Below are 25,237 nucleotides of genomic sequence, written 5' to 3'. Positions count from 1 at the left end.
TCACATCAAAACTTTCCTACACACATAAACTTCCAACTTTTTCGTCACATCGTTCCAATTTCAACCAAACTTACAATTTTGGCGTGAACTAAACACACCCATGGACATAAACAGAATAAGGCCGAGTTCTTCGAACTTCCAAATTTTCCATCACATGAGAACTTTCCTACACACACAAACTTCTAACTTTTCTGTCACATTGTTCCAATTTTGACCAAACTTCTAATTTTAGCGTGAACTAAACACACCCTAAGAGCATCCCATTTCCATCAGTGTTGGCACACAGGCTCCATACATCTAGTTCGCTAGCTATACCATGAGTCAATCAACAAAGGTGTTCGTATGTGCTTCAAAGTCTTCAATTGACAACTACTCTAATTGATTGCAAGGTGGGAACCCACAAAAACCATTCTACTACTTATACTTCTCGAGTAGTCTAGCTCCCTCCATGCTCCATGAGAGTTTTTCTTTACAGGCAAAATGGGCACAAGAGAAGGGCGATTATTGTTTGGGGCGAGAGGATAAGTGGAAGAAGGAGCAGAAGAATAATCAAGGAATCTCAAAAGGGTGATTCCACTATATGTAGAAAGATTCCAGCAAACAACGTCGCCTTTGCCCTTTTGCCAAATAGTCTATGCAACTATCCTGCCTGCAGGCTAAGATTCATTTCGTGTGAGCTTCGTCCACTCTCTATCCTTTCCTTTTGCATGCCCTAAAGAAAACTGAAGAGAATAAACAAATTAAAGGACGATCGTCCACAAACCTACTTCCTCCGTTTCACAATGTAAGTCATTCTAACATTTGCCATATTTATATTGATGTTAATGAATCTAGACATATATATCTATATAGTTTCGTTACCATCATTATAAATATGAAAAATGTTAGAATGACTTATATTGTGAAACGGAGGAAGTAGCAGTTAATCATGCATGCAGGTAAAGGATGAGATTAACAAAATCTTGGACCGAAAATACAGAGACTGCAAGGCTACTGCAGGCAACCGACAGCAAGCATCCGATGACGGTACTACGTGCTATCCCCTTTATCAGCTACTCCCTCCTCCCTCCGTTTCACAATGTAAATCATTCTAACATTTTCCACATTTATATTGTTGTTAATGAATTTAGACATATATATTTATCTAGATTCATTAATATCAGTATGAATATGAGAAATGCTAGAATGACTTACATTATGAAACGGAGGAAGTAGTAGCTAGCGTCCAATCTTTGTCGAGTACTATCAGCCGTTAAGATTATTGGCCAGAGCAAAGCTGCCAGTGCCACATATATGATAATACTGTCGTTGATTGCCGGAGGCACTTGGCTGGCTTGACTCAGGGTCAATGACCATGCATGTCTACCGGCCCCACCTCCATTTACAACAACTTGCCGAGGTTGCCCGGTGCTAACTTCAAATCATCTAGACCTAATATAATAGCCGTTTTATACAATAGTTGCTTACTATACTATTAATACCTGGTCCCACCTGTCATATATACGTTACGTTTTGGAGTCCGTGCTGCAGCTGGCTACAGATCTGTAGCCCGCTGCTCTTCTCTCTCTTCCTTTATTTCTTTAAAATATGTTTATAGCTGGCTTATAGCCTGCTATTGTACCTGCTCTTAACGACTGTATTTGTAACTAAAATAAATGTAACTCAATAACCTCGGATGACAAATTTATACTAGATCAATATATCTAGATAGCGCGAAGGGCATCCACAATGTGGTGCAAAAATAGTCCATAGATAATATTATAATATCATTGTGCAACTAGCCCATAATATGAAAAAAAATAATAAAAGGTATCTATATGCATGTAAACTACTCATATGAAACAAACAATATTATCTATCTCTACTTCTCTTTCTTATTCTAATGTTACCTTCTATCTACGTACATTGTACTATTAAGGATTGATATAATTAAAGTCTATATATATATATGTGTCTCATCTATATAGATAACTTTTGACATATACAGTAAATGCACCTCTGAACATGAGTAAAACCAGAACAAATTAAGGTTTGTATTGCCGGAGTAATTTTCATATACACATGTGAACCTCACAATTATTTTCAACAGTGTGCTGATGCTGAAAACTTGATGGACTGAGGAGAATTGGACAGACATATCAGTGGTGTTCTTTTTATTAAAATATAAATTTTACCTTGATTTCTATTGGTATGCTTTTCAAACTATTAAACGATACGTTTCATGCAAAAACTCTCTCTCTCTAAAAGTTGTTTTAAAATGTCAAATAAGTCCATTTTTTTAAGTTTGTAATAATTAAAACCAAATAATCATGTCCTAATTGTTTTTTTTGTTTTAGGTACCCTAATTTTTTCTTCATCTTATTAGAAAAGAACATCATCATTTAGTGAGCAAATTCTTTGCTGCACCTGCACGTGAGACGTGAGTACGTGACACATCCATGCGACCTTCCAAGCCATAGTAAGGTCAGTAGGAGTCAAGATTGAAGAGACAATAGTCCAAATTGATTAACAAGTGTACCGCTGTCTCCGTAGTGCTTGACTGACGTACTTGCAATGGCATCTTTGTCCAAAGTGTCCCCTGATAGTACCTTTCGGCTAATCCTTGTTCTAAACTGATAATGCCCTCGTGCGCGTGAATCTTCTTGTTGATCTGATCTTATCGCAAATGAGATGAAAGTTTGGAGAATTGTATGCAAGCACCTTTGTTGCAATCTGTGCCTTTTTTTTGCCTATATATGTGCGCGTTTGGCCATGGATGGAGTGGTGGTAACAGGGGAACGCTGCTCAGCTTCTTGCGGCTGTATACTTCAGAACACCAGAAGAAAAAAAATCTTGTGCTGCACATATGGAGATGCAAGGTGTGAGCAAGATTATTAATTCTTCTTGGATCACTCAGCAATTTAGATGACTATTAACTTGATGAGAATTTGATTGTTGCTTCGATGCAGATGAACATGTCATTGACGTCCCTTCAATACTGGCGCAAGAACTGAGTACTGAACTCACTAGCCTGAAGCCACCGTCGACGGAGTTGGCCGGCGACGGCGACCCTTCTCCGACGCCGCCGATCATCATCGACGAGGTCGGCGAACGGACTCGCAACGTCGACCCGCACGAGTACCTGCCGCACCACGTCTACATCGGGCCGTACAGCCGTATGAGGAACGCCGACCTCGCCGGGGACGACGACGACAAGCTGCGCACGCTTCAGGAGGTCCTCGCCGCGGCGGCGGCGTACTCCACCGCGCCGCCGCTGCAGCTGAAGGACTTCGTCGCCGAGCTCGAGCTCCTCGAGGCCCGCGCGAGGAGCAGCTACCGCCACACGTTCGGTGTGGTGCCGAGCAAGGAGTTCCTGCGCTGGCTGCTGCTCGACGCATGCTACATCCTCGTCCGCTTCGGCGACGTCGACGACGTCGTCGGGCGCCGCCCACGCCCGGCGGCGCCGGCGGCCGTGGCGAGCGCGAACGGCGCCGTGCAGGGCGGGAACCGCGTCGTGCCGTCGGTGGAGAGGAGGAGAGCATCCGCCGCCGACCGGCAGTATATCCTCGACGTGGTCCGCGACGTGTTCTACCTTGCGGCGAACCAGGTTCCGTTCTTCGTCGTCGAGAGGGTCCGCCAGATGACGTTTCTGGACCACGGTACTCCGGCGCTGGACGCCATCGCGAGGTTCGCCGGAAAACTCTTGGAGCAGAAGCAGTACTCCGTCGCGACGCCGACCATGGTGGGGCCGCCGGAACGGCGGCCGGAGCCGGCCAATCTTCTGCACCTGCTGCACATGCACTTCACGCCCACCGTACTCACATCCGCCGCCGCTGTCGGTGGCGGCGGTGCGCCCGTGGGCCGATGGCGCACGGCGATGGAGTACTACTTCGTCGGCGTGAAGTTCAAGAGACGGCCTCTCAATCGCCGCAGCAAGGGCGGCGCCCTCAGCATCCTCGACGTGAAGGTGAGCGGCGGCGGCGGCGGCACGCTGGAGGTGCCGCAGCTGAACATCGACGGCGAGACGTGGCGGCTGCTCCGCAACCTGATAGCGCTGGAGCAGAGCAACCCGTCGGGGGCGGGGAGCCACGTGACGGCGTACTGCGTGTTCATGTCGCAGCTGGCGTCGACGCCGATGGACGTGGAGCTGCTGTCGCGGCGGGGCGTGATCGTGCACGGCCTCGGCAACAACGGCGAGGTCGCCAAGCGCTTCGCCGATCTCTGCAAGGGCACCGTGTTCGACGTGGACGACGCCGACCAGAACTACCTGAGGCCGGTGTGCCAGGTGCTCGACCGGCGGTTCCAGAGCCGGCCGCGGCGGTGGATGGCGTGGCTGAAGCAGAAGTACTTCGCCAACCCGTGGCTCGCCGCCGGCCTCGCGGCGGCGGCCGTCATCTTCGTCTGCACCGTCATCCAGGCGGTTTACTCCGTTCTGAGTTACAAAAAAGGATGATGCGGGTCTATTGGCAGAGACAGTGGTCCATGTGCATAGCAAGCAGCCTATTGTACAACATGCCTGTTTCATTGTAGAGCAAAATAATTTAACTTAGGGCTTTGCCAATCACAACTTGCCATAGTTTGCCAAATTAAGGCCTATGGGAAAACCAACCTCTTGCAAGTGATGTATATATTGTACTAAGGAACAAGACGTACTACAAAGTAGGTTAAAATGAAAAAAAAAAACTTATTCTTTCCTTGCACAAAATGATGCCAGAAGTAGAAAATCTGAAAAGATAATATCTCACAAAATAAATCACCACCTAATGTTTTTTTTAAAGCAGTACGTAGATGATGGCATGATTGTTTTCTGGTTTATACTAGACGTTGTTTTTGTCCATTATTTTATTTTGATGTTATTGCTCTTGTTTAATTTCTAGCATTTGAAGGGAATTTTATTGTCATGTAGGTATAGGTTTGTTGATCCAATCTCATATTTTTTAGTTGCGTTTTTTGTGTACATTAAATGATCAAGATATTTTTCTTTTTCTTGATTATGGATTTTAAGAATTTTCAACTAACATGATTTTTTATCTCCTAGGATTAATGGGGGTCTAGGAGAGCCTCAATTAATACAAGTGAACCCTAAAAAAAAAACATAGTACAAGTGAAGATATCGACTCTTCTCCAAATATTAATTGTTTTTTGTCCGAGTTTCAAATATTTTTAAACTATACTCTTAATGAAATCTTTTTCTCAATGATATTTATTTTTTAATCCAAATTGCGAACATTTATAAATATTATTTATCACTCTTTCTCTCAATATTATTTTTTAATTCAAATGTAGATATTTCTAAATTGTATATCTAGATCAACTCTTCTGTCAATACTATTTTACTGTTAAATGTTAATCCAAAGTTTAGTTATTTTGCAAGTTTTATTTTTATATGGGCTGTTCTTTTAATTTTATTCATTTCTATGCCGAATTTTAGGTATTTTAGCACTTATCTTTTTCTCCAATTAATATATAAGTTTTAGACGTGAGAGCGAAACAATAATAAATTGTTGTTTCGCTATATTTCAATTAATGTGAGAAATTTTAGGCTCTGAGAGTAAAAAGCCAACAGAGCAATGCACGTATATTCCGATATCCTGGCCATCTTGGTGTCACTCACTCAAGTCTGATTGTGCATGATACCAAACCATGCACACCCATCTTGGCAATTTTTTAACAGGCAACAAAGTGCACGCACACGGAAGTGCGATTATTGTTTTGGAAGAGAGGATAAGAGGAAGATGAATAATCAAGGAATCTGAAAAGGGTGATTCCACTGCGTTGCAAGGTTCTCCGAACAACAATGCCTTTGCCAAATAAGCTTCTTTTACAAGTCTATGCATCAACGGCACTTTGTAAATCCATTTCCCCACTCTCTCTCTCTCTCTCTCTCTTTCCTTTGAGATAAAGGAAACGGAGAATATGAAATTTATCAAAGGATGATACAAACCTAACAATTGATCATGAAGGTTAATTAAAGGCTGAGATTTTCAAATCTGAACGAAGAAAACGAAGACTGCAAAGCCTAGCGGCACGGAAAGACGGCACAATATCTCTCATCCTTTTTGCAGCGGTCAGTTTTCTTTGAAGCACCAGCCATCAAGGTTATTGGCCAGAGCAAAGCTACCGTACTCGATCGGGCGGAAGCCACTTGAATTGGCTTGGCCCAAGGTCAGCATTTTGTATATATACCTGCCTTTGCTCCACATGCAAATGATGAAGCTTTTTGCCGTTGTGTACTGATTAATTGCTGAATACTGATCAGTGGTCGTCACTGATCACGTCTCTAGCTACCAGCCGCCGGCCGTCCGGCAAAGCTGTAAAATCAAAGTGTTTATTGATTCCTTATTTTGAGATGAACAATTAGCATATGAGATTATTAGTTTTGATATTTGAAGATTATTGGCGAAATGGTTTTGAAGATGATTGAAATTTTTAGGTGATGAACAGGGACTGTTGATTGTCGGGTCCGGTCAGACTGGGCAGGTGCTGCCGATCAGACTGGCACTATGCGAGCGGTCAGACCAACTAGCCTGTGGTCTGACTAGCCAGCTCTTTGTCGGTTTCGGTTTCGGGTTGATTTGTTGGATATCCGTGGATGTTTCATGTTTATGGCTTCCAGATGGATACTATACGTATGTAATACTGTTGTTTGCTAACAATGAGTCAAGTTGGAGATAGCATGGTCTCGGAATATGGCTTCTTTGTTTGATTCATGTGTAGGTGACTTGATGCCTCGGGAGAGTATCGCCGGTGATGGATCAGGAGTCGACTTGAGGATAAGACGACGTCCGTGACGGTCAGATATCATGCGGGATACTTAGGCTAGAGTTCAATGCACGTGGTTGGTGAAGATTCTATATGGTATACGATGGAGGTATTGTGTGCGTGTGGGATGCGAAGTCGAATTTGGAAGGAGTACAAATTTGGTATGATTGGAGTTTCTAAAGTTTGTTTCTTGTACGAGAAGGTTTCCTAGGTGGATTAGGACTTCTAGTATGAGTTTGGTTCGTGGCTTTAGGCTGCCTACCTCATGTATAAATAGAGAGAGAGTGTGGGGCTTCTTAGTATCGCTTTTAGAGAGCATTGAGTTGATAGTTGAGTTAGGGTTTCGAGTTTAGTCGAGATTTTCGTGAGGAGTGTTGTAGTTGCACTTTGTAAACACATATAGAAGTAATAAAGTTATCATCTACATCTTGAGTTCTTCGATTTGTGCTTTCTCGGGTTCGGTGGTCTAACCAGCGGGTACGAGGCGGTCAGACTGGCGGCGACTTCAGGCGCGGCGATTGATCTCGATGGTCAGACCAGAGACATAACCTCAGTCAGACCGACGGCTTCCAGGCGGTCAGACCGGCACGACTACTTCGATCAGACCGCAATCCGTCGAATTTGAGTGTAACTTTTATTTCCGCGAAAAATTTAGGTTTTTAGATATAACAACCATTCACCCATCTTTGATTGGATTAGTTCTCTGTATTCGATCCAAGAAAAGCGGGCTGGCGGCGGTGGCGGAGTACCACTTAATTATTTGATGCTAGCGTGATGTACTAATATGTTAGAGAGAGAAGCTAACTGGCCTTCCTCGGACAGATCACCAGCGGGCTTTGTGTGGGCTTCTGGGGAAAAAATTGCAAATATACTTATTTTTTTCAATAATTTACGTTTATATATATGCATAGAAATGATTTGTAAAAATATACCCATTTAGCGGGGTGAAAACGTGGGACCGACGGTCGTGCGGCACCGCGAAGGTCCGTGATAGTAGCCATTTTACCACTGTGTTGACACTGTTGCTACAGTGATTCTTACTATTTGAGACACTGTTTGGCACTGTTTCTAGTATATATATACTTGCCATTCATGGTGGTAGGTAGTGGCAAGGAGAGTTGCCGTGCTTCCTGCAGGTGTGTGCTGCATCTGAGTTAAAAGAGGAAGGAGGCAATCCTACTTGTCCTGAATATAGATGGAGAGGCTAGGTGAACACCAAGATTCTTTCTTGGACCATCTCAGCAATTGGGCGATTTGACGATTTTGTGATATTGGATTACAGATCAACATGTCATTCAGATGGCTTTACTGTTTGCGCAAGAACTCAAGGATGAACTGGCTAGCCTGAACGTTCGAGGCGGGCCAACGACGAGTCTGCTCCGCCGTCGATCATCATCGACAAGGTTGGCGAACTAACCCGCAACGTCGACAAGCTGGAGTACGTGCCGCACCTTCATCTCCATTGAGACCGTTGTTGACGCGAAAAACACACACTGGACTGGGAGATCTGCTTAGCTCCAATACAGGTCCAAAAGTTGATGAGATGCGGGCGTGCCAGCCAGTTCAACCCTGCAACTGACAAGATATACAAATAGCAGATCAATGAGCCGATCGGTTGACAAGCCGATAGATTAATTCCAGCCGATAGCGATAGGGTTTTGAGCTATCGGCTATAATTTTGATGTAGATTCTGACGCTTGATGTAAATAACAACATAAAGTCAACCGGCTGATGATAATGCAAGAAAGCAACAATATAGTCTAGTAGAAACCAATCGGCTAACAATGACATGATAGAATAAGCACTGACCCGATGTCATAAAATCCACAAGATTAGATTAAACAGTGAAACCTTTGTTGCGATCGGCTAAACCCAACTTGTAGTAATCCTTATAAACCGATGCAACGTTCAGATAACTTATCGGCTAGCACCCTGATAAAACACTAGCATGAACATATCGGCTCAACAAAATTTATATTATCAACAACAATCTAGTAGATCGAACCTAACCGATACAACATGAAATTGTATATGATAATCTAATACTCGATGAGCCGATAGATCTGTCTAATGTGATGGATATAACAAATCTATTTAGAACAACATTTTGATTGTAGAGATATATCGGCTAAGACAGAAGATCGGACCTAACCGAGACATTCCCAACTAAACCGATGCGTCTCTAAACATAATGCAATTAGAGATAGAATTGAGATATCAGGTAGGCAAATATATCAACCAAACCAGAACGATCCATGAAATCGAAGCGATACAGCCTTGAACAACACCAACGTAGCCGATAGATTCACCAGGGCCGGCGGAACGTTGGACTTACCCCTTCGCCGGAGATCGAACTGAACCGATGCAGCCCCGCGTCAGGTGCCAAATTCCGCCGGATGATAAGTAAAAACCTCGGTAAAGAGGGTGTTGATGCGCCGAGAGTAGTTGTATTGATCTAGAGATATATTACAATGGCCCCGGGTATACATATTTATACCCATGGGGAGATACTAGTCCTTGTAGGACAAGAAAGAAACTTTCCTAAAAGATAAAAGGAAAACATAAAATCCTTATAGGACACTAAATACACTTTCCTAAAGATAAAAGAAAACTAACAAATAATGCCTAATTAATAGATAAACTGCCATGCCGCATCCTCCTTGAACTCGGTGATCACTTCTGGATAAGCTTCCTTTAATAGATTAATTTCCTTAACCGAATATAGCAGTAATCCGACTATTTGCGACGTAATAATTCTCTTAGGGGCTTACCAAATTTCACTGTTAGCAGCCGTACAACCACCCTTGATCTTAGCAGGGACACCGACAAGGTTCGTAGACTGGAGGTTCTCTCGGCGGCGGCGGCGGCGTACTCCACCGCGCCACTGCATGCAGCTGGAGAACTTCATCACCGAGCTCGTGCTCATTTGGATCAACCCAACAATTTGGATGACTAATAACTTGACGAGGATTTGATATTGATGCTTGTGCTAATCGGTTGCAGATGAACATGTCATTGACATTCCTTCAATATTGGCGCAACTACTAAACTCACTAGCTTAAAGCCGTCGACAGTGGAGTATGACAGCGACAACACTGCTTCAATGTCGACAGGGATGGATCTAGAGTATACCAAGTGTGGGCCTTGGTCCCCAGTTAATTTACAACGAGAGGGGGAAATGGCCCCTTGATATTTTTAATTCCTTAGTCTAATTAGCAGTAGACCCTTGGCTACCACTCCTTTTACTTGATGCATTCGCCCCTGCTCGACGCCAATCATCATCGACAAGGTCGGCGAACTGAATAAGAGCCAAAGGAAGATTTTGATTTTCATAGTGTGCTTACTTTTTTTCCAGATGAGGTGATGGCAAGATGGGTGGTTAGATGCCAAAAAGTTTCGACAAAACTTTAAGAGAATTTCCACCATTGAAGCTCTTCCCGTCACCTTCACCTTCCTTCCTGAGATCATCTGGCAGCACCTCCACCTCCCTTCCAGCTACCAGCTACCGAGTTGCTAGCAGATGGGCACGGGAAGCCCGCAGGCCGCAGCCATCGTGCACCTGGCCTCCGCTCACTACAGCAGGGCACGAAAAGGCCTAGTGGCCTTCGCCTGCTTTGGAGCCGCGCAAAAAGCTCCGCGATCGTTGCTGGGCTCCATGCACCTTGTTGCCACTCGCTGCGCTAGAAACCCAGCGGCCACCGCCTCGACACCCCTAGGGACCCACCACACTCACCGTAGCTGTGTGCTCGCCGGAGAACCGCCACAGCCATCGCCTCCTCTTGGGTTTTTGGGTGGTGATGGGATAGCTAGGGGAGTACCGTATGGGTAGAACGGTAAATCAATATTTCATAAATCGTTTTTTATTTCCGTTAGTATTTATTTAACTAAAAACCGTGGGACCAGTACAACCAAAATATTATGTAGAGGTACTTTTGTCTAGGTAATTTTCAAATTGCCTCTGAATCCGGAGCTCTATAATCTAGAGACACTTTCTAACCACCTAAAATACTTTTACTTTAGAGACACTTTTAGCATATTTTGTTAAATTTATTTTGTAGAGACATCTATCTAGCACTTTAAAATTTGACTCATATGTAAAGGTATTTACTCGAGGCATTTAAACCTTTGTAGAGCCACTTTTTTGAATATTAATATATACTAAGTAACTAGATATAAGCAACACGAAGCATATATATATAAGTAATTACATGAGGTTGAGATGATTAGTTCATTGAAGATAGAAATGGTCAACTCAAGACGAAGCACATTTATATAAGTAATTATATGAGGCTGAGATGGTTAGTTAATTGAAAGTAAAATTTGTCAACTCAAGATGTCATGAGCTCAAGGATTGGTAAGGAATGATTTTTTTTCTCTTTTTTCACTTTGATTTGCTATAAAGCGCCTCTATTTTGCATAGAAACGTTTTATAAAATGACTCTTAGTTCGTAGAGACGAGACAATTCGTCTATGAAGTACTTCTATTTTGCATAGAGATAAATTATAAAAGTCTCTTAGTTCCTAGAGATAATTCACCATAAAACACTTACGAGACCACAACACTATAAAGACATTTTAAAATGTCTCTATAGTATTAGGAAAATATCTCTACAAGGCATGTTTAGTGTAGTGGACCTGCCTAATAGGCGTCAAAAGTGAGGGCAAACGTCTAATCAGTTTTCAAAATAAGGGGTAAAAATACAAACCCTAAAAAAATGAGAGAAAAACAACAGTCGGGGTTAAAAGAGGGGCATGGATATAATTGTCGTTAGTAGTTTTTTTTAAGGACCGGGGGAGTATTTGTAGACAAGTAAAGGTGTTACTACTCGGAGTAGCTAGTATAACATATCGTCCGTGACAATTTTTTAACAGGTAAAGTGCACACATATGGCGATTGTTTGTGAGATCACAAGAGAAATAGGAATAATCGAGGAAGCTTAAAAAGGGTGATTCCACTATATGTTGCAAACAAAATAAGGCCAAAACGTGCTCCTATCAAAATCTTGGTAACTTGAATAGTAAACGTGCTAGTTTAGATTGAAGCCAAACATTTGGTAGTGCCCATGTTCAATTTGGCTATATTATAGAATCTTCTTCACCATCCTACTAAAATTTGGCTTTATATTAGTATTAAACCAAACATAGGCTAGCTAACTTTGTCCTATCAAAACGGTAGTGCCAAATTTTGTCTCAATTAATTTGTAGGGTAGAGAACCAAATAGGTCCTAAATTACCTTTGCCTTTTGCCAAAGAAAACTGAGAATAAACAGAAGGACGACAATCGACCGATTAGCTTAACAGTTAATCATGCAGGCAAAGGCCGAGATTTACAAATCTGATCGAAAATACAAATTAAGACTGCAAGGCTGCACGCAAATGATAGCAAAGCAGGCATCCGACAGTAGTACTATCCCCTTTAACAGCGGCCAATCTTTAACGAGCCCTAGTCATCAAGAATTCAAGATTATTGGCCAATAGCCACAGCAAAGTTGCCTTGACCCAGGGTCAACTTTTTATATATTTATTCCTGGTCCACTTAATTTGGTCATGAAGCTTCTACCGATCATGGTGTCATGAAGCTTCTAGAATGTGAGCCGGAGTAGATGTTTTTGTACTTCTTTGTCGAGGTGAAGGGCCTGCTCATTTTGATATCACCTTACCAAATTTTGGTAAAGTTGTCAAAAAAATGGCTATATTTAGTTTGCTTCCAAATTTTAGTAACTATATAAGAAATCTTACCAAAATTTTAGCAACTTTATCAAAATTTAGTAAGATTTTTTTTTAGCATCAAAGTAAACATGCCCGAAAGATGGACCGCATTCTTATATGCATATGTGGCCACCTGGGTGAGGTAATTTTGTTTGTGGTTAATGAGGAATGGAATGTCGCAATAAATGTAGCTGTACATAGAAGACGTGTGTCTGCTTCGCATAGTACCTCTTTTCCCATATTCCATGCGTCTGCAGTGCACACGTCCAATTTGTTGATCGTCTCTACGATCTTTGCGATGATGATGGGAACAATCTTAGGCAGGGTTTCATTTACCGCGGTAAACCGCGCGGTTACCGCGGTTACCGCGCTTACCGCGGGGGTACGGTAAGGGGTAAACCGCGGTAACCGCGTCAAATTCAAATAAATTTGAAAAATAATTTGAATTTTTGATAAATTTTGTACGGTTTGTCGCGGTTTGTCACGGTTACCGCGGTTACCGTGCGGTAACCGTGCTTACCGCCGGGGCGCGGTAACCGCGGCCCCGGCGGTAAATGAAACCCTGATCTTAGGGCCCCTTTGAATCACAGGAATGAAAAAATAGAGGAATAGAAAAAAACAGGATTCTGATAGAAATATAAGTGTAAAACAGAGGATTGCAAAACACAGGAAAAATATAGGAATGACCGTTTGATTGGACCACAGGAAAAACACAGGAATTTGAGGAGAGATAAAGACTCAAAGGATTTCTTCCATGAGATTCTACTTCTTGTTAAAATTCCTCCAAAACTTGTATAGGAAGAGACATTCCATAGGAATTTCATAGGATTTCATATGGTTCATTCCTTTAATTTAAAGGGCTTTATAGGAAAAATTCTTATAGAAATGAAATCCTCTAAAATTCCTATGAATTTCTTTTGAATCAAAGGGGCCTTATTAAGTCAGACAGCGAAGTCACTAATTTAATCTTTGAGTTTAGAAAGTATAGCGTCTGGGGATTCTATCCATTTGGGGATTGATGAAGTTGGTTTTTCTTTCCACGACTTTTTTTTTTTCGGGAGTGAAGCCTCTTTTTAATGCCTGCCAGTAAAAAACTATAAATTAAAGCAACTGTAAAAATAATTGGTATAAAACAAATTAACATGGGATAAGTCGAAAATATGATTATGAATAATGCGTACTATTGACAGTCATATTTATTATTATTTTTGAAGTAACATATCACATATTGATCTATCTTATTTATATTTTAAAGAAAAATATGATTTTTTTAGTTGACATGAATAACGAGATGGACAAAAAATGTTTTCTGGTTTTTGAGTGAATTTAAGTTTGCATTTATTTTTTCAAAACCACATACTATCACCATGGAGATTTACAGTAGTTTACGCTCCACTAATACTCAAGCACCATATCAGAACAAGTCAACACTGTACTGGACTAACTAATACTGAAAACTTGACGGACTGAGACAATTGGACTGACATCCACAGTGACCGGATTCTTTGCTGCACGTGAAACATCCACGCGACCTTTCAAGCTATAGTATGGTCAGTCGTAAGCTGGTGCTAGTATATCTCTCGAGTTTGTCCCCACTCCCCAGCCATCAAAGAATCGGGACACATTGAGTCTCAAATTAACAAGACCAGTACCCTTGCTCGATCCCTACTGGTTGACTGACTTGTAATAACGTCTGCCATCTCTCTCCAAAGTGTGTCCCACTGTCGTACCTTTCGGTTAATATTTTCTGTAAAATGATGGTACTCTCCAGAGTGTGAAGAAACTGTGAATCACCTCGTTGATTTGATCTTATCGCGAGTATGATGGCATGAATTAATTTGGTGAATTTTATGCAGCTACCAACTCGTAGTAAAGTACTGTTCTTTAAACTCCCTATATATATATTCTTTGCCATCCATGGAGTGCTAGGGCAGCTGCTCTGTTTTCCTGCAGGTGTATATGCTGAAGACCTGCAGGCTGCAGCAGAGTCAAGAAAGGAAGAAAGGGAGAGGGAGGCAATCCTACTTGTCCTGCTGCTGCATAGATGGAGAGGCTAGGTGTCAACAAGACTCTTTCTTGGATCAGCTCAACAATTTGGATATGTCTAATAATCATGCATCTAGCTAACACCTGACGATTTTGTGATATTGGATTACAGATCAACATGTCATTGAGATGGCCTCACTACTGGCGCAAGAACTGAAGCATGAACTCGCAAGCCTGAACTCGCCGACGACGGGGCGGGCCGGCGGCGAGTCATCTCCGCCGTCGATCATGATCGACAAGGTCGCCGAGCTCACCCGCAACGTCGACAAGCAGGAGTACGAGCCGCACTTCGTCTCCATCGGGCCGTACAACCGCAGCTGCGACTGCAAGTCCAAGCTCGCCAGGGACTCCGACAAGGTGGGTAGGCTCCAGGAGGTCCTGTCGGCGGCGGCGGCGCACACCACCGCGCCGCTGCAGCTGGAGGACTTCATCACCGAGCTCGCGCGCATGGAGGCTCGCGCGCGGAAATGCTACAAGCTGTCGTTCGATCACGTCCAGAGCAAGGATTTCCTGCGCTGGCTGCTGCTCGACGGCTGCTACATCCTCGTCCGCTTCGGCGACGTCGTGATGAGGCGCCGACCTGAGGACGAGGAGGTGGAGGAGGAGGAGGAGACCACGGCGGATGGCATCGTGCTCCGCCGCGTGAGGAGATGGTTTCATGTCCCGAGCTGCAAGGGGTTCCTGCGCCGGCGGCTGCTCGACGCGTGCTACGTGCTCGTCCGCCTCCGCGACGTCGTCGTCGGGCGCCGCAGCAAGGCGCCCGTGGCGGCAGAGGCTAACCGCGTCGTGCCGTCGGTGGAGGAGAGGGAAGAAGAATCCGCCGTCGACCAGCAGGAGGCCGTGGCGGTGGTCCGCGACGTGTTCTACCTCGCGGAGAACCAGATTCCCTTCTTCGTCGTCGACAAGATCCACCAGCTGACGTTCCTCGACGGCCAGACTCCGGCGGTGCACGCCATCGCGAGGTACGCGCACGAGCTCCTGCGGGTGAACGGGTACTCCGTCGCGACGCCGACCAAGGTGGAGGAGCCGGAGCGGCCGCCGGAGCCAGCCAACCTCCTCCACCTGCTGCACATGCACTTCACGCCTACAGTACTGACGTCCGCCGCCACCACCGGTAGCCGCCGCCGCGGCGGCGGTAGGCCCGTGGGGCGGTGGCGCACGGCGATGGAGTACTACTTCGCCGGCGTAACGTTCAAGAAGCGGCCCCTCGATCGGCGCGGCGGCGCGCGGTGCGTCCTCGACGTGAAGGTGAGCGGGTGCGGCGGCGGGACGCTGGAGATGCCGCAGCTGACCGTGGACGCGGAGACGTGGCCGCTGCTCCGCAACCTGATGGCGCTGGAGCAGTCGAACCCGGCGGCGGCGGGGAGCCACGTGACGGCGTACTGCGTGTTCATGTCGCAGCTGGCGTGCACGGCGGCGGACGTGGAGCTGCTGTCGCGGCGGGGCGTGATCGTGCACGGGCTGGGGCACCACGGCGAGGTGGCCAAGCACTTCGCGGACCTGTGCAAGGGGGCGGTGTTCGACGCGGACGACGCCGACATGAACTACCTGAGGCCGGTGTGCCAGGTGCTCGAGCGGCGGTTCCAGAGCCGGCCGCGGCGGTGGATGGCGTGGCTGAAGAAGAAGTACTTCGCCAACCCGTGGCTCATCGCCGGCCTCGTGGCCGCCACCGTTGGCCTCGTCTGCACCGTCATCCAGGCGGTCTACTCTGTTCTCGGTTACACAAAACCAGGGAGCTAGCTGTGGTGACGTGGCTGTGTGACGTATCGTGCTACGTAGCAGCCATGCAGTGGTCCCATGCGCGTAGCAGCATATATATATATATATCTATATAGTGCATGTTTTCAGTGGAGTGTAAGAATAGTCAGCTTAAATATGTAAGTTCTTTTTTGAGAACCGAAACTTGTAAGTATATGTTGTTTAGATGTAAGAAAGACTTAACAGCCCATGTTTCTAAAACTTAGTTGTAATTTTAGATTAATTTTTAATAACTTCATTAAGTTAGATTACATTTTCTCAGCCACAACATGAATAATTGAGTACGTATAATATCCTTATAGGGACCGCCTATGCATCACTCGGGTGATTTTTGAGAAAAAATCACCCAGATTTTTTCTTTCCTTGGATTTGCATCCAACAGACTACAAAATAAAATAACTAATACAAATTTACTTACACAACATTTTTTTTCAAAATTACAGTGCACTTACCTGTCATATCAACTAAATTTACATATGTAATTTTAGTTATATAGGACTGTAATTTTATATTTGAAATAAAATAACTAATGCAAATTTATTTACACAATATTTTTATCAAAATTACGTGCACTTACATGTCATATCAACTAAATTTACATATGTAATTTTAGTTATATAAGACTGTAATTTTATATTTTAAAGAAAATAATAAGTACATATTTACTTACACATTATTTTTATCAAAATTACAGTGCACTTACATGTAAATCAACTAAATTTACAAATGTAATTTTAGTTATATAGGACTGTAATTTTATATTTTAAAGAAAATAATAAGTACATATTTACTAACACATTATTTTTATCAAAATTACAGTGCACTTACATGTTAAATCAACTAAATTTACAAATGTAATTTTAGTTATATAGGACTGTAATTTTATATTTTAAAGAAAATAATAAGTACATATTTACTTATACATTATTTTTTATCAAAATTATAGTACACTTACATATCAAATCAACTAAATTTACAAATATAATTTTAGTTATATAGGACTGTAATTTTATATTTCACGACAACGATGAGAGGGACGGTGTCTCTCGCCGATCAGTATTGGCCGTGCTACCGGCGGCTGGCTCGCCGGTCAGAGGCCACTGTGTTACCGTGCTTCTCCGATCTCCATTATGGTGTGCGCTTGGGCTAGCTAGACACGAAAACCGACGTGCTGGTGTCCGACGTGCCGGCTGACGAGGCTGAAAAAAAACGTGAAATGTCAGAAAAAAATCACGCGAGTGATCGATAGCAAAATCGATCCTTATATGCTACATGTGGAAAAAGGAAATTGATACTACAAGTAATTATAGATGGCCGAAGGGCCCGCCCGGCACGGCCCGGCCCAGGCACGGCTAGGCACGGCCCAGCATGCCGGCCCGATAGGCACTTCGTGCCGGGCCGTGCCGGCCCATGGGCTGCACCTCCCGCCCAGGCACGACCCACCAGCTGTCGGGCCGTACCGTGCCGGCCCGAAGGCATAGGTGGCCCATCGGGCCTTTTTAAAATAAGTCTATTTTTCGTCCCTCCTCTTTGGGCTATTTCATATGTATAGCTAAAATAAGTATATTTTCCGTCCCTCCTCTTTGGGCTGACATATGTATAGCTAAAATAAGTCTATTTTCTGTCCCTCCTCTTCGGCTGACATATGTATAGATAAAAAAAGTCTATTTTAGATCCCTATTCTTTCGTTCATGGCATATAATATGTCTATTTTTACTCCCCTATTTTTATTGTGTATCGGGCCTAGCTGCCGGCCCATCGTGCTGGGCCGGCCCGGCCGTGCCGGGCCAACGTGCCGGTGGAGGGGCCCAGGCACGGCCCAGTGGTCGGGCCAAAATATTATATGCCATGGGCGGGGCCAAAATATCGTGCCATGGGCCGGGCCGTCGGGCCTCGGGCCTTTTGGCCATCTATACAAGTAATATATTTATGTTCATTTGATCGGTGGCCCTATGTATCACGCGCAGGTGATACGTAGCTACGTAGTGCCCCCGAGCGCACACCTCCAACCTTCCCTCCCACATTCTTCATCAAAATAATTACTGGGCCTCGTTCTTATTTTTTTCCGTTCCCAAGAGCATCGGCCCTTACCTTCTTCCTGCCTCCCAAATTACTCGAAATCAATTGGCACCAACTTCCTTTACTAATCTTTACGTTATTTTTTTAATAAGTTGTTACTTTAGTTAATTTTCATATTTGGGAAAGACTGGATGGTAAAAAGATTATTGGATAATTTTTTTTCTTGACATGTCTTTGTGTAATGCTTGGATTTTCAACCAATGGATATGCATGGATGACCGTTATTAGTTAAAAAAAACTCCCATATATATGTATGATGCAAAACTGGAAAAGCTACCTAGCACGTGCGCGCCGGCAACGAGCCTTTTCCGGGAGTTTAGTCTAACTGACTGAAATTAGTTTAGATAATGACAATAATTGAGATAAAATTTTCTTTTTTTGGGTAGATTTTTTACTAACAAGTTGAAAACTTTCAAGTTAGATTTAAAAACTTTTGACTCAAGATTTAAACTTTGAAGTTAAATTTTGATAACTTTCAACTCAAACTTTGAAAATTTTCAAATCGAAATTTAAATTTGTAAGACAAATTTTGAAAACTTACAACTCAGATTTAAAAATTTTCAACTCGAGATTTGAAAACTTTTAAATTCATATTTGAAAATTTTCAACTCGAGATTTGAAAACTTTCAACTCAGATGTGAAAAGTTTAAACTCGAGATTTGGAAACTTTTAAGTTATGATTTGAAAACTTTCAAGTCCAGATTTAAAAACTTTTAACTCAGATTTAAAAACACATGTGCTGAAGATTAAAATAAAAAATAAAAAAAGCGAAAAAAATCAAAAAAAAATAGCGAAAGAAAAAATGCTACATTGCTGGCGCACGCGCTAATTAGCCATACCCATGCAAAACTCACGCATCAATCGTTATGTAATTGTTTTTTAAGCATGGTAGGTTTCAGATTTCAATATTTAATTGATATAAGTATAGCGAGTTCCCTATTTCTTAGAGAAGCCGATGGTTAACTCCAGTAGAGATCGTTTAGTTTTTTTTTACTGAAAGTAATAACTCCAACATCCATCATTTCAATGATTGTTTTACCCAGTCGTATAATTTCACATCCATCATTCAGTGATTTTTTTAGAGAAAGTTTTCTTATTTACCACTCAAAGTGATCATGAGTTTCCTTATATGTTATCGAAAAGTTGCTATACTTTCATATATATATCATTGCTTGAACCTTTTTCCTCTCATATATGCCATCCACGTCATCATCTTGTGTAATAGGGATGTAAAATTAGAAGATATATTACCCTATTAAAACCTTGAGGGAATGTCCAGTCGTTTCATTACATGTCATCATCTAAATAATTATAAAAAATAAAAAAATGATAAGATAGAATAATATGTGACATATCACTGTACATATATGCAAGTTTAAATTTCACTTTTACAATTTTTTTAAAAAACATCAAATTTGGCTACGAGCACATGTATACTAGTTTCAATTAAATTTATTATTTTTTATTACAACTTGTGAAGATCAAATTTTAATTTGAATTTTTGGACTGATATATAAAATATTAATCCATCTTTTCATTTATTAAAATACATAGCTATTTAAATGACTGCAATAATGAGCGGACATCTCTTGGGTGGATTAGCAAAAATGACATATCAATTGTAAAGTGGAACCATCATGCTCAAGTGTGCATGTTAGACAATGGCTGAATAGAAGCAATCAGAAAAACACACGAGTGTAGTTTTATTATTTTGTTGAAAAATTGATGAGGTCAAAGCAGTTTAACCTTGATAGTGTCATATAAAGGATGAAAATTTTTGTTAGATGGCGTATTAGAAAATAGTAACTTTGCAGTGGCATATAAGAAAACTTGTAAATTTTAAGTGGCGTATAAAGAATTTTCTTCTTTTTTTTACTAACATGTATAACTTCCGTACGTATCCATCGTTTTGCGATTTTTTACCAACATGTATAACTCTTGTATCCATCATTTAATTATTTTTTTTATAAACATGACACGTATTTGTTTTGGTTGGGCTAGCATAAACCAACAGTAAACTTTTGACTCTACATGTACAGTGATATGTGTTTTTTTCTTTTTTTGAGAACTACTACTGTGATATGTGTATTGCAATTTTGTTACTACATATAGTCAATGCTATGGAGATCACTCTAGGAGAATGCAGCACCCGACCCTCACCCAACACAACAGGGTAACGTTTCCAATCCCCAGGGCCTTACGCTCTCCACCTTAGAGTACGCAGGAACAATAGCAGACTAGCTATAAGCCAGCTATAAACATATTTAATTTAAAGAGATAAAAGAGGATAGATAATAGCAACGGGCTACAAATTAATTTGTAGCTAGCTGCAGCACAAACTTCAAGATGCATGTGTGTATAACAGGTAGGACCAGATATTGATTGTGTAGTATATGTTTATAGATAACTATTGTATAAATTAGCTATTAAGTTGACTATAGATTATTTGAAGCCAGCACTTGGCTGTACTATTAACCTTTGCTCTTAGGTGAACCACGTCTATTGGATGTAAAGTAAAAAAAAAAAAAAAAACTCCTCACATGCTGGTCAATCGATCGATTTAGGGGGAGCGCAGACTCTCTGAGATAGTAGAAAAAAATGACGCTATTGATGAGTGGTATAGAGCAAGTATAATAGTATAGCAAACTACATATGGTCACAGCCCCCAACAAAATGGGTGCCGTGAGAAGAGTCATATAGAGCAAGCATAATAGTATAGCCAGCTGCTGGCCCCAAATCATCTATAGTCAACTTAATAGCCAATTCATACAATAGTTGCCTATAAACATATACTACATAAAAAATATCTGGTCTCATCTGTCATACACATGCACCTTGGAGTCCGTACTGTAGCTGACTACAAATATATAGCCCCTCTTCGCTCTACTCTTTTATCTCCTCGAAATGTGTTTATAGCTGGCTTATAGCCTACTACAGTACCTTCTCTATCTAAATGGCACGTTGGGTGTCATGTAGTTCCCTTCATTCGATTATTTATTTTCTTAATGAAAATAAAATCATAATATTTTTGTTCTCATTTTATGTAGGCCAATAAGAATATTTAGGCCGATAGGTCTCAGGTAAGGGCAAGGTCAATGTTTAATACTCATACATAGTTAGACTTTGTTACTGTATGCTACACAATGCATGTAGCCTAGTAATTGCAGTAACCTAATTAGCACTTCAAAGTCTTGAGTTTAAATCTCCATAGGAGCGAATTTCAGATTGGATTATTTGAGGGCTAAATTCTCTGTTTAATAGGCTAAGTTCCTAATTTAAAAAAGGCTGCATATATCCGGTTGGATATAGAGGCCGGGTAAAAAATACCCTTCTCTTAAAAAAATTGTTTATGGTCTTAGTAATCTGCAACATAAGCTTACTACAAAATAAAATAAGGGGGTGTTTAGATTTAGGGGTGTAAAGTTTTGACGTGTCACATCGGGTATTATATAGGGTGCTGTATGGGGTGTTCGGGCACCAATAAAAAAAATAATTACATAATCCATTAGTAAACCGCGAGACGAAATTATTAAGCCTAATTAATCCATCATTAGCAAATGTTTATTGTAGCACCATATTGCCCAATCATGAAGCAATTAGACTTAAAAGATTCGTCTCGTAAATTAGTCGCAATCTATGCAATTAGTTATTTTTTAGCCTATATTAAATACTTCATGCAGGTGTTCAAACGTTCGATGTGATAGGGTGTAAAGTTGGGATCTAAGAGGTGGCTGCAACCTCGTTTGAGTGACGGTAGAGGGATACAGAAAGCAGAAGTGAGAAGAAATACTTACTTATTTGTTATATGGTTAGTTGTAAGCTTAAGGTGCACCATAAGAAACTTTTCACTGTAATTAATGCAGATCACGAAAATATTAGTTACTTCCTCCGTTTCACAATGTAAGTCATTCTAGCATTTTCCATATTCATATTGTTGTTAATAAATCTAGACATATATATCTATATTCATATTGTTGTTAATAAATCTAGACATATATATCTATCTAGATTTATTAATATCAATATGAATATGGGAAATGCTAGAATGACTTACATTGTGAAACGGAGGGAGTACTTAACACATCTTGCCAATATCGACAAATGTTTCATGATTTTGCATTGCTATCTTTTTTGGAAGCAAACTTAATCGCTATATAATGCTGTCCATGATGTCTCGCTATCATTTAGGTGAAACTACTAATAAAAAAATACTATACAAATATATCTTCCAAAAAAATTGCCTATAGAGATTTTTTCTGCCGAAAAGGAGGGCAGAGATGCAGATCCGCCATCCCCGACCCCCCTAACAACATATCCATGTCTCCCCTTGCTATCGTCGCTATATCCATGAGGGAAGGGCGCTCCCGAGGCTACGCTGACGGATCCACGCCTCCCCCTACCCGCGGATCTGCAAGGGAGTGGCGTTCTTGAGGCCAGCAATGGTGGATCCGCTCCTCACCCTGTCGCTGTCGCTGAATCTGCGAGGAAGGGATGCTCTAGAGGTCAGCAATGGCTGATCCGTGCCACCCCTTGCCGCCGCCGCTGGATCTCTGAGGGAGAGGCCTTCCCAGGGCTGGCAATAGTGGATCTGCTCCCTGCTGTCACCGTCAAATCTACAATGGAGGAGCACTCCCAAGGTCTATAACGGCAAATCCACACCTGACTCTGCCGCTGCTACCGTTGGATCTATGATGAAGGGGCGCTCTCGTGGCTGGCTACGGCGGATCCACTCGAAGTTGGTGGTCGTCTCCACTGACGCTGCGCTGATCCCGGCTGCCTTCCCGCGGTGTGTGCCCGTCATCGTCGTCACCCCTTCGTTACACCCAAGGCCACCATGCCAAATCGACGAGGGAGCCAGCCAAGCCTGCCCGAACTCGCCGTTGATGGGGGCTGGCGTGACGAACTCACCTCTACCGCCATGACTAAGGGGGGCGAGGAAGATCAAATCAGAGAAAGAAAGAGAGTGACTTATGAGTGAGAAAGAAAGAGAGATCTCGAGAGAGTGATGAGAGTTAGGAGATGAGGTAGAGGAAGTGAGGAGATAAGGTAGCCACAGTTTTTTTTATGATGAGCGGCTGGCCTCACATGCCTATGAAATAAACATATTTTCTTAGGTGGGCCATTTAAGAGATCCACTTGTGAAAATCCATTCAAATATTTTACACACGAGTCTTTTTTTATTCCGCATGTAAAAACATCGGTTATGTTCGTAAAATTCATTTGAGGAAACTGTGGACACTGTGTCTAGTGAGACGGCAAGATCCAACTTAGGTTTAAAGGATGGTCTACTGTAGAATGTGTACAACCACGCCTATGGGTTTTTTTTTATAGTGGGGGTTCAAGGTATACTTGAGGGCAGAGATTCAAGTTATGCCATCTGAAAACTCATCAAAATATTTTAAAAAAATTAACAACATAGATAAATACAAAGTATTTCACTCCACAAACATACAAAACTTAAATTTAACTTCTACAAGTTAAAAAAATAAATTAAAATAGTTAACGTACATTCACAATTATATTGTTATTTTTTACATTATGTAGAAGTAGAATTTCAATTTTCTATAGTTGAATTCCAATTTACATGTATGTGAGTGATATATTTCATATTAGGGTATCTTATTTTATTTTTAAATTTTTTAAGAACTATTTAGGTGATATGAAAAAGCGAAGGAACATCCTCGAGGAATGAAAAATTTTCCCGGTTAAAGATTATGGTGGGCTAGTGGCAATTAATCGATGGAAGGAGTGAGCTGAGGTCTGAAGATGTGAGCTACTGTGTTTTTTATTGCTTTTGCCGTGAAGACGAAACATGGACCACTTTTTGTTTTTTTTTTTAGAAAAAAAACTGTGTGCGTGTGGCCACTAGATGAACTAGTTTAAGTATTGTGGTTTGGTTTTACAAATCTCTCTCAAAAAAAAAACCTTACTTCCTCCGTTTCACAATGGAAGTCATTCTAGCATTTCCCACATTCATATTGTTGTTAATGAATCTAGACATATACTAGCATTTTCCACATTTATATTGTTGGTAATGAATCTAGACATATACAATATGAATGTGGGAAATGCTAGAATGACTTACATCGTGAAACGAAGGGAGTAGTACTGGACTGATGATGTGTGCCTGCTTGGCACACTTGGCTCTTGTTTAGATTTCAAGCTCCTTCCTGGCAATTGCTTAATTACACATGCACTTTGTTTTGATCCTTTTTTACACTGATGATGTGCATAATCTTGAAAGGGAACTGAAAGCAACGTCCCCTACTAGGCCAATCTCCGGGTTGAATTTGCTTAACCATCATTTTTCGTTCAAAGATGTGAATCTAAACTATCTTTAAAAACTCAAAAGCACCAATCTCTAGGCAACCTTTTCATCATTTTGGCAGTTATTTGCTCTCTACGAATAGTCATGGACACAAATTACCCAAAGCATTATTTGCGACAAAATCAGAACAAACTAAGATTCTGCGGACCTCGAGCAACGTCGAGAAAATTGAACGGTTACAGAGAATTATTTTCAAAATTTTTTATAATCCTCATTTTCTCAGAGAACGTCAATTATAATGCTCGAGAAAATAACCTCTGTAACCGTTACAGAGAATTATTTTCAAAATTATTTGCTCATTTGCTCATTTTCTCATTTTCTCATAATTATTTTCAAAATTATTTGGGTGAATAGCTAATTTAGTCCCTCAAGTTTCACCGAAGGCTCAATTTGGTCCTTCACGTTTCATTTTGTCCACATAGCTCCTCCAAATATTTGTTTTGGCTTGAAATCATCCTTGGGCCTACTTAATATGCCATATGGCTATTTTTAGTCAATATTTCTATTAAAAAATGTCCTTTTTGCCCTTAATTTGTATACAACTATATACTAGAAAAGGGAAAGTCAACATGAATA

At 41.8% G+C, this 25,237-nt stretch overlaps 2 protein-coding genes across 2 annotated transcripts; both read left to right on the top strand.

Annotated features, from left to right (window-relative positions):
- The first annotated feature begins 2,719 nt into the window (after positions 1-2,719).
- Positions 2,720-4,583, top strand: LOC4345361 (uncharacterized). The gene is made up of 2 exons (XM_026027533.2): positions 2,720-2,858; positions 2,949-4,583. The coding sequence occupies exons 1-2, from the start codon at positions 2,846-2,848 to the stop codon at positions 4,430-4,432; spliced, it is 1,497 nt and encodes a 498-aa protein (XP_025883318.1). The 5' UTR covers positions 2,720-2,845; the 3' UTR covers positions 4,433-4,583.
- Positions 4,584-14,229: 9,646 nt separating this feature from the next.
- LOC4345360 (uncharacterized) lies at positions 14,230-16,455 on the top strand. The gene is made up of 2 exons (XM_015793227.3): positions 14,230-14,507; positions 14,609-16,455. Exons 1-2 carry the CDS (start codon positions 14,495-14,497, stop codon positions 16,234-16,236), a joined length of 1,641 nt encoding a protein of 546 aa, XP_015648713.1. The 5' UTR covers positions 14,230-14,494; the 3' UTR covers positions 16,237-16,455.
- The last annotated feature ends 8,782 nt before the right edge of the window (positions 16,456-25,237 follow it).

The sequence above is a fragment of the Oryza sativa genome, chromosome 8, assembly GCF_034140825.1.
Source record: "Oryza sativa Japonica Group chromosome 8, ASM3414082v1".
NCBI classification, from domain to species: Eukaryota; Viridiplantae; Streptophyta; class Magnoliopsida; order Poales; family Poaceae; genus Oryza; species Oryza sativa.
The sequence above is the reverse complement of the archived record's forward strand: the minus strand, read 5'-3'. Positions and strand labels throughout refer to the sequence as shown.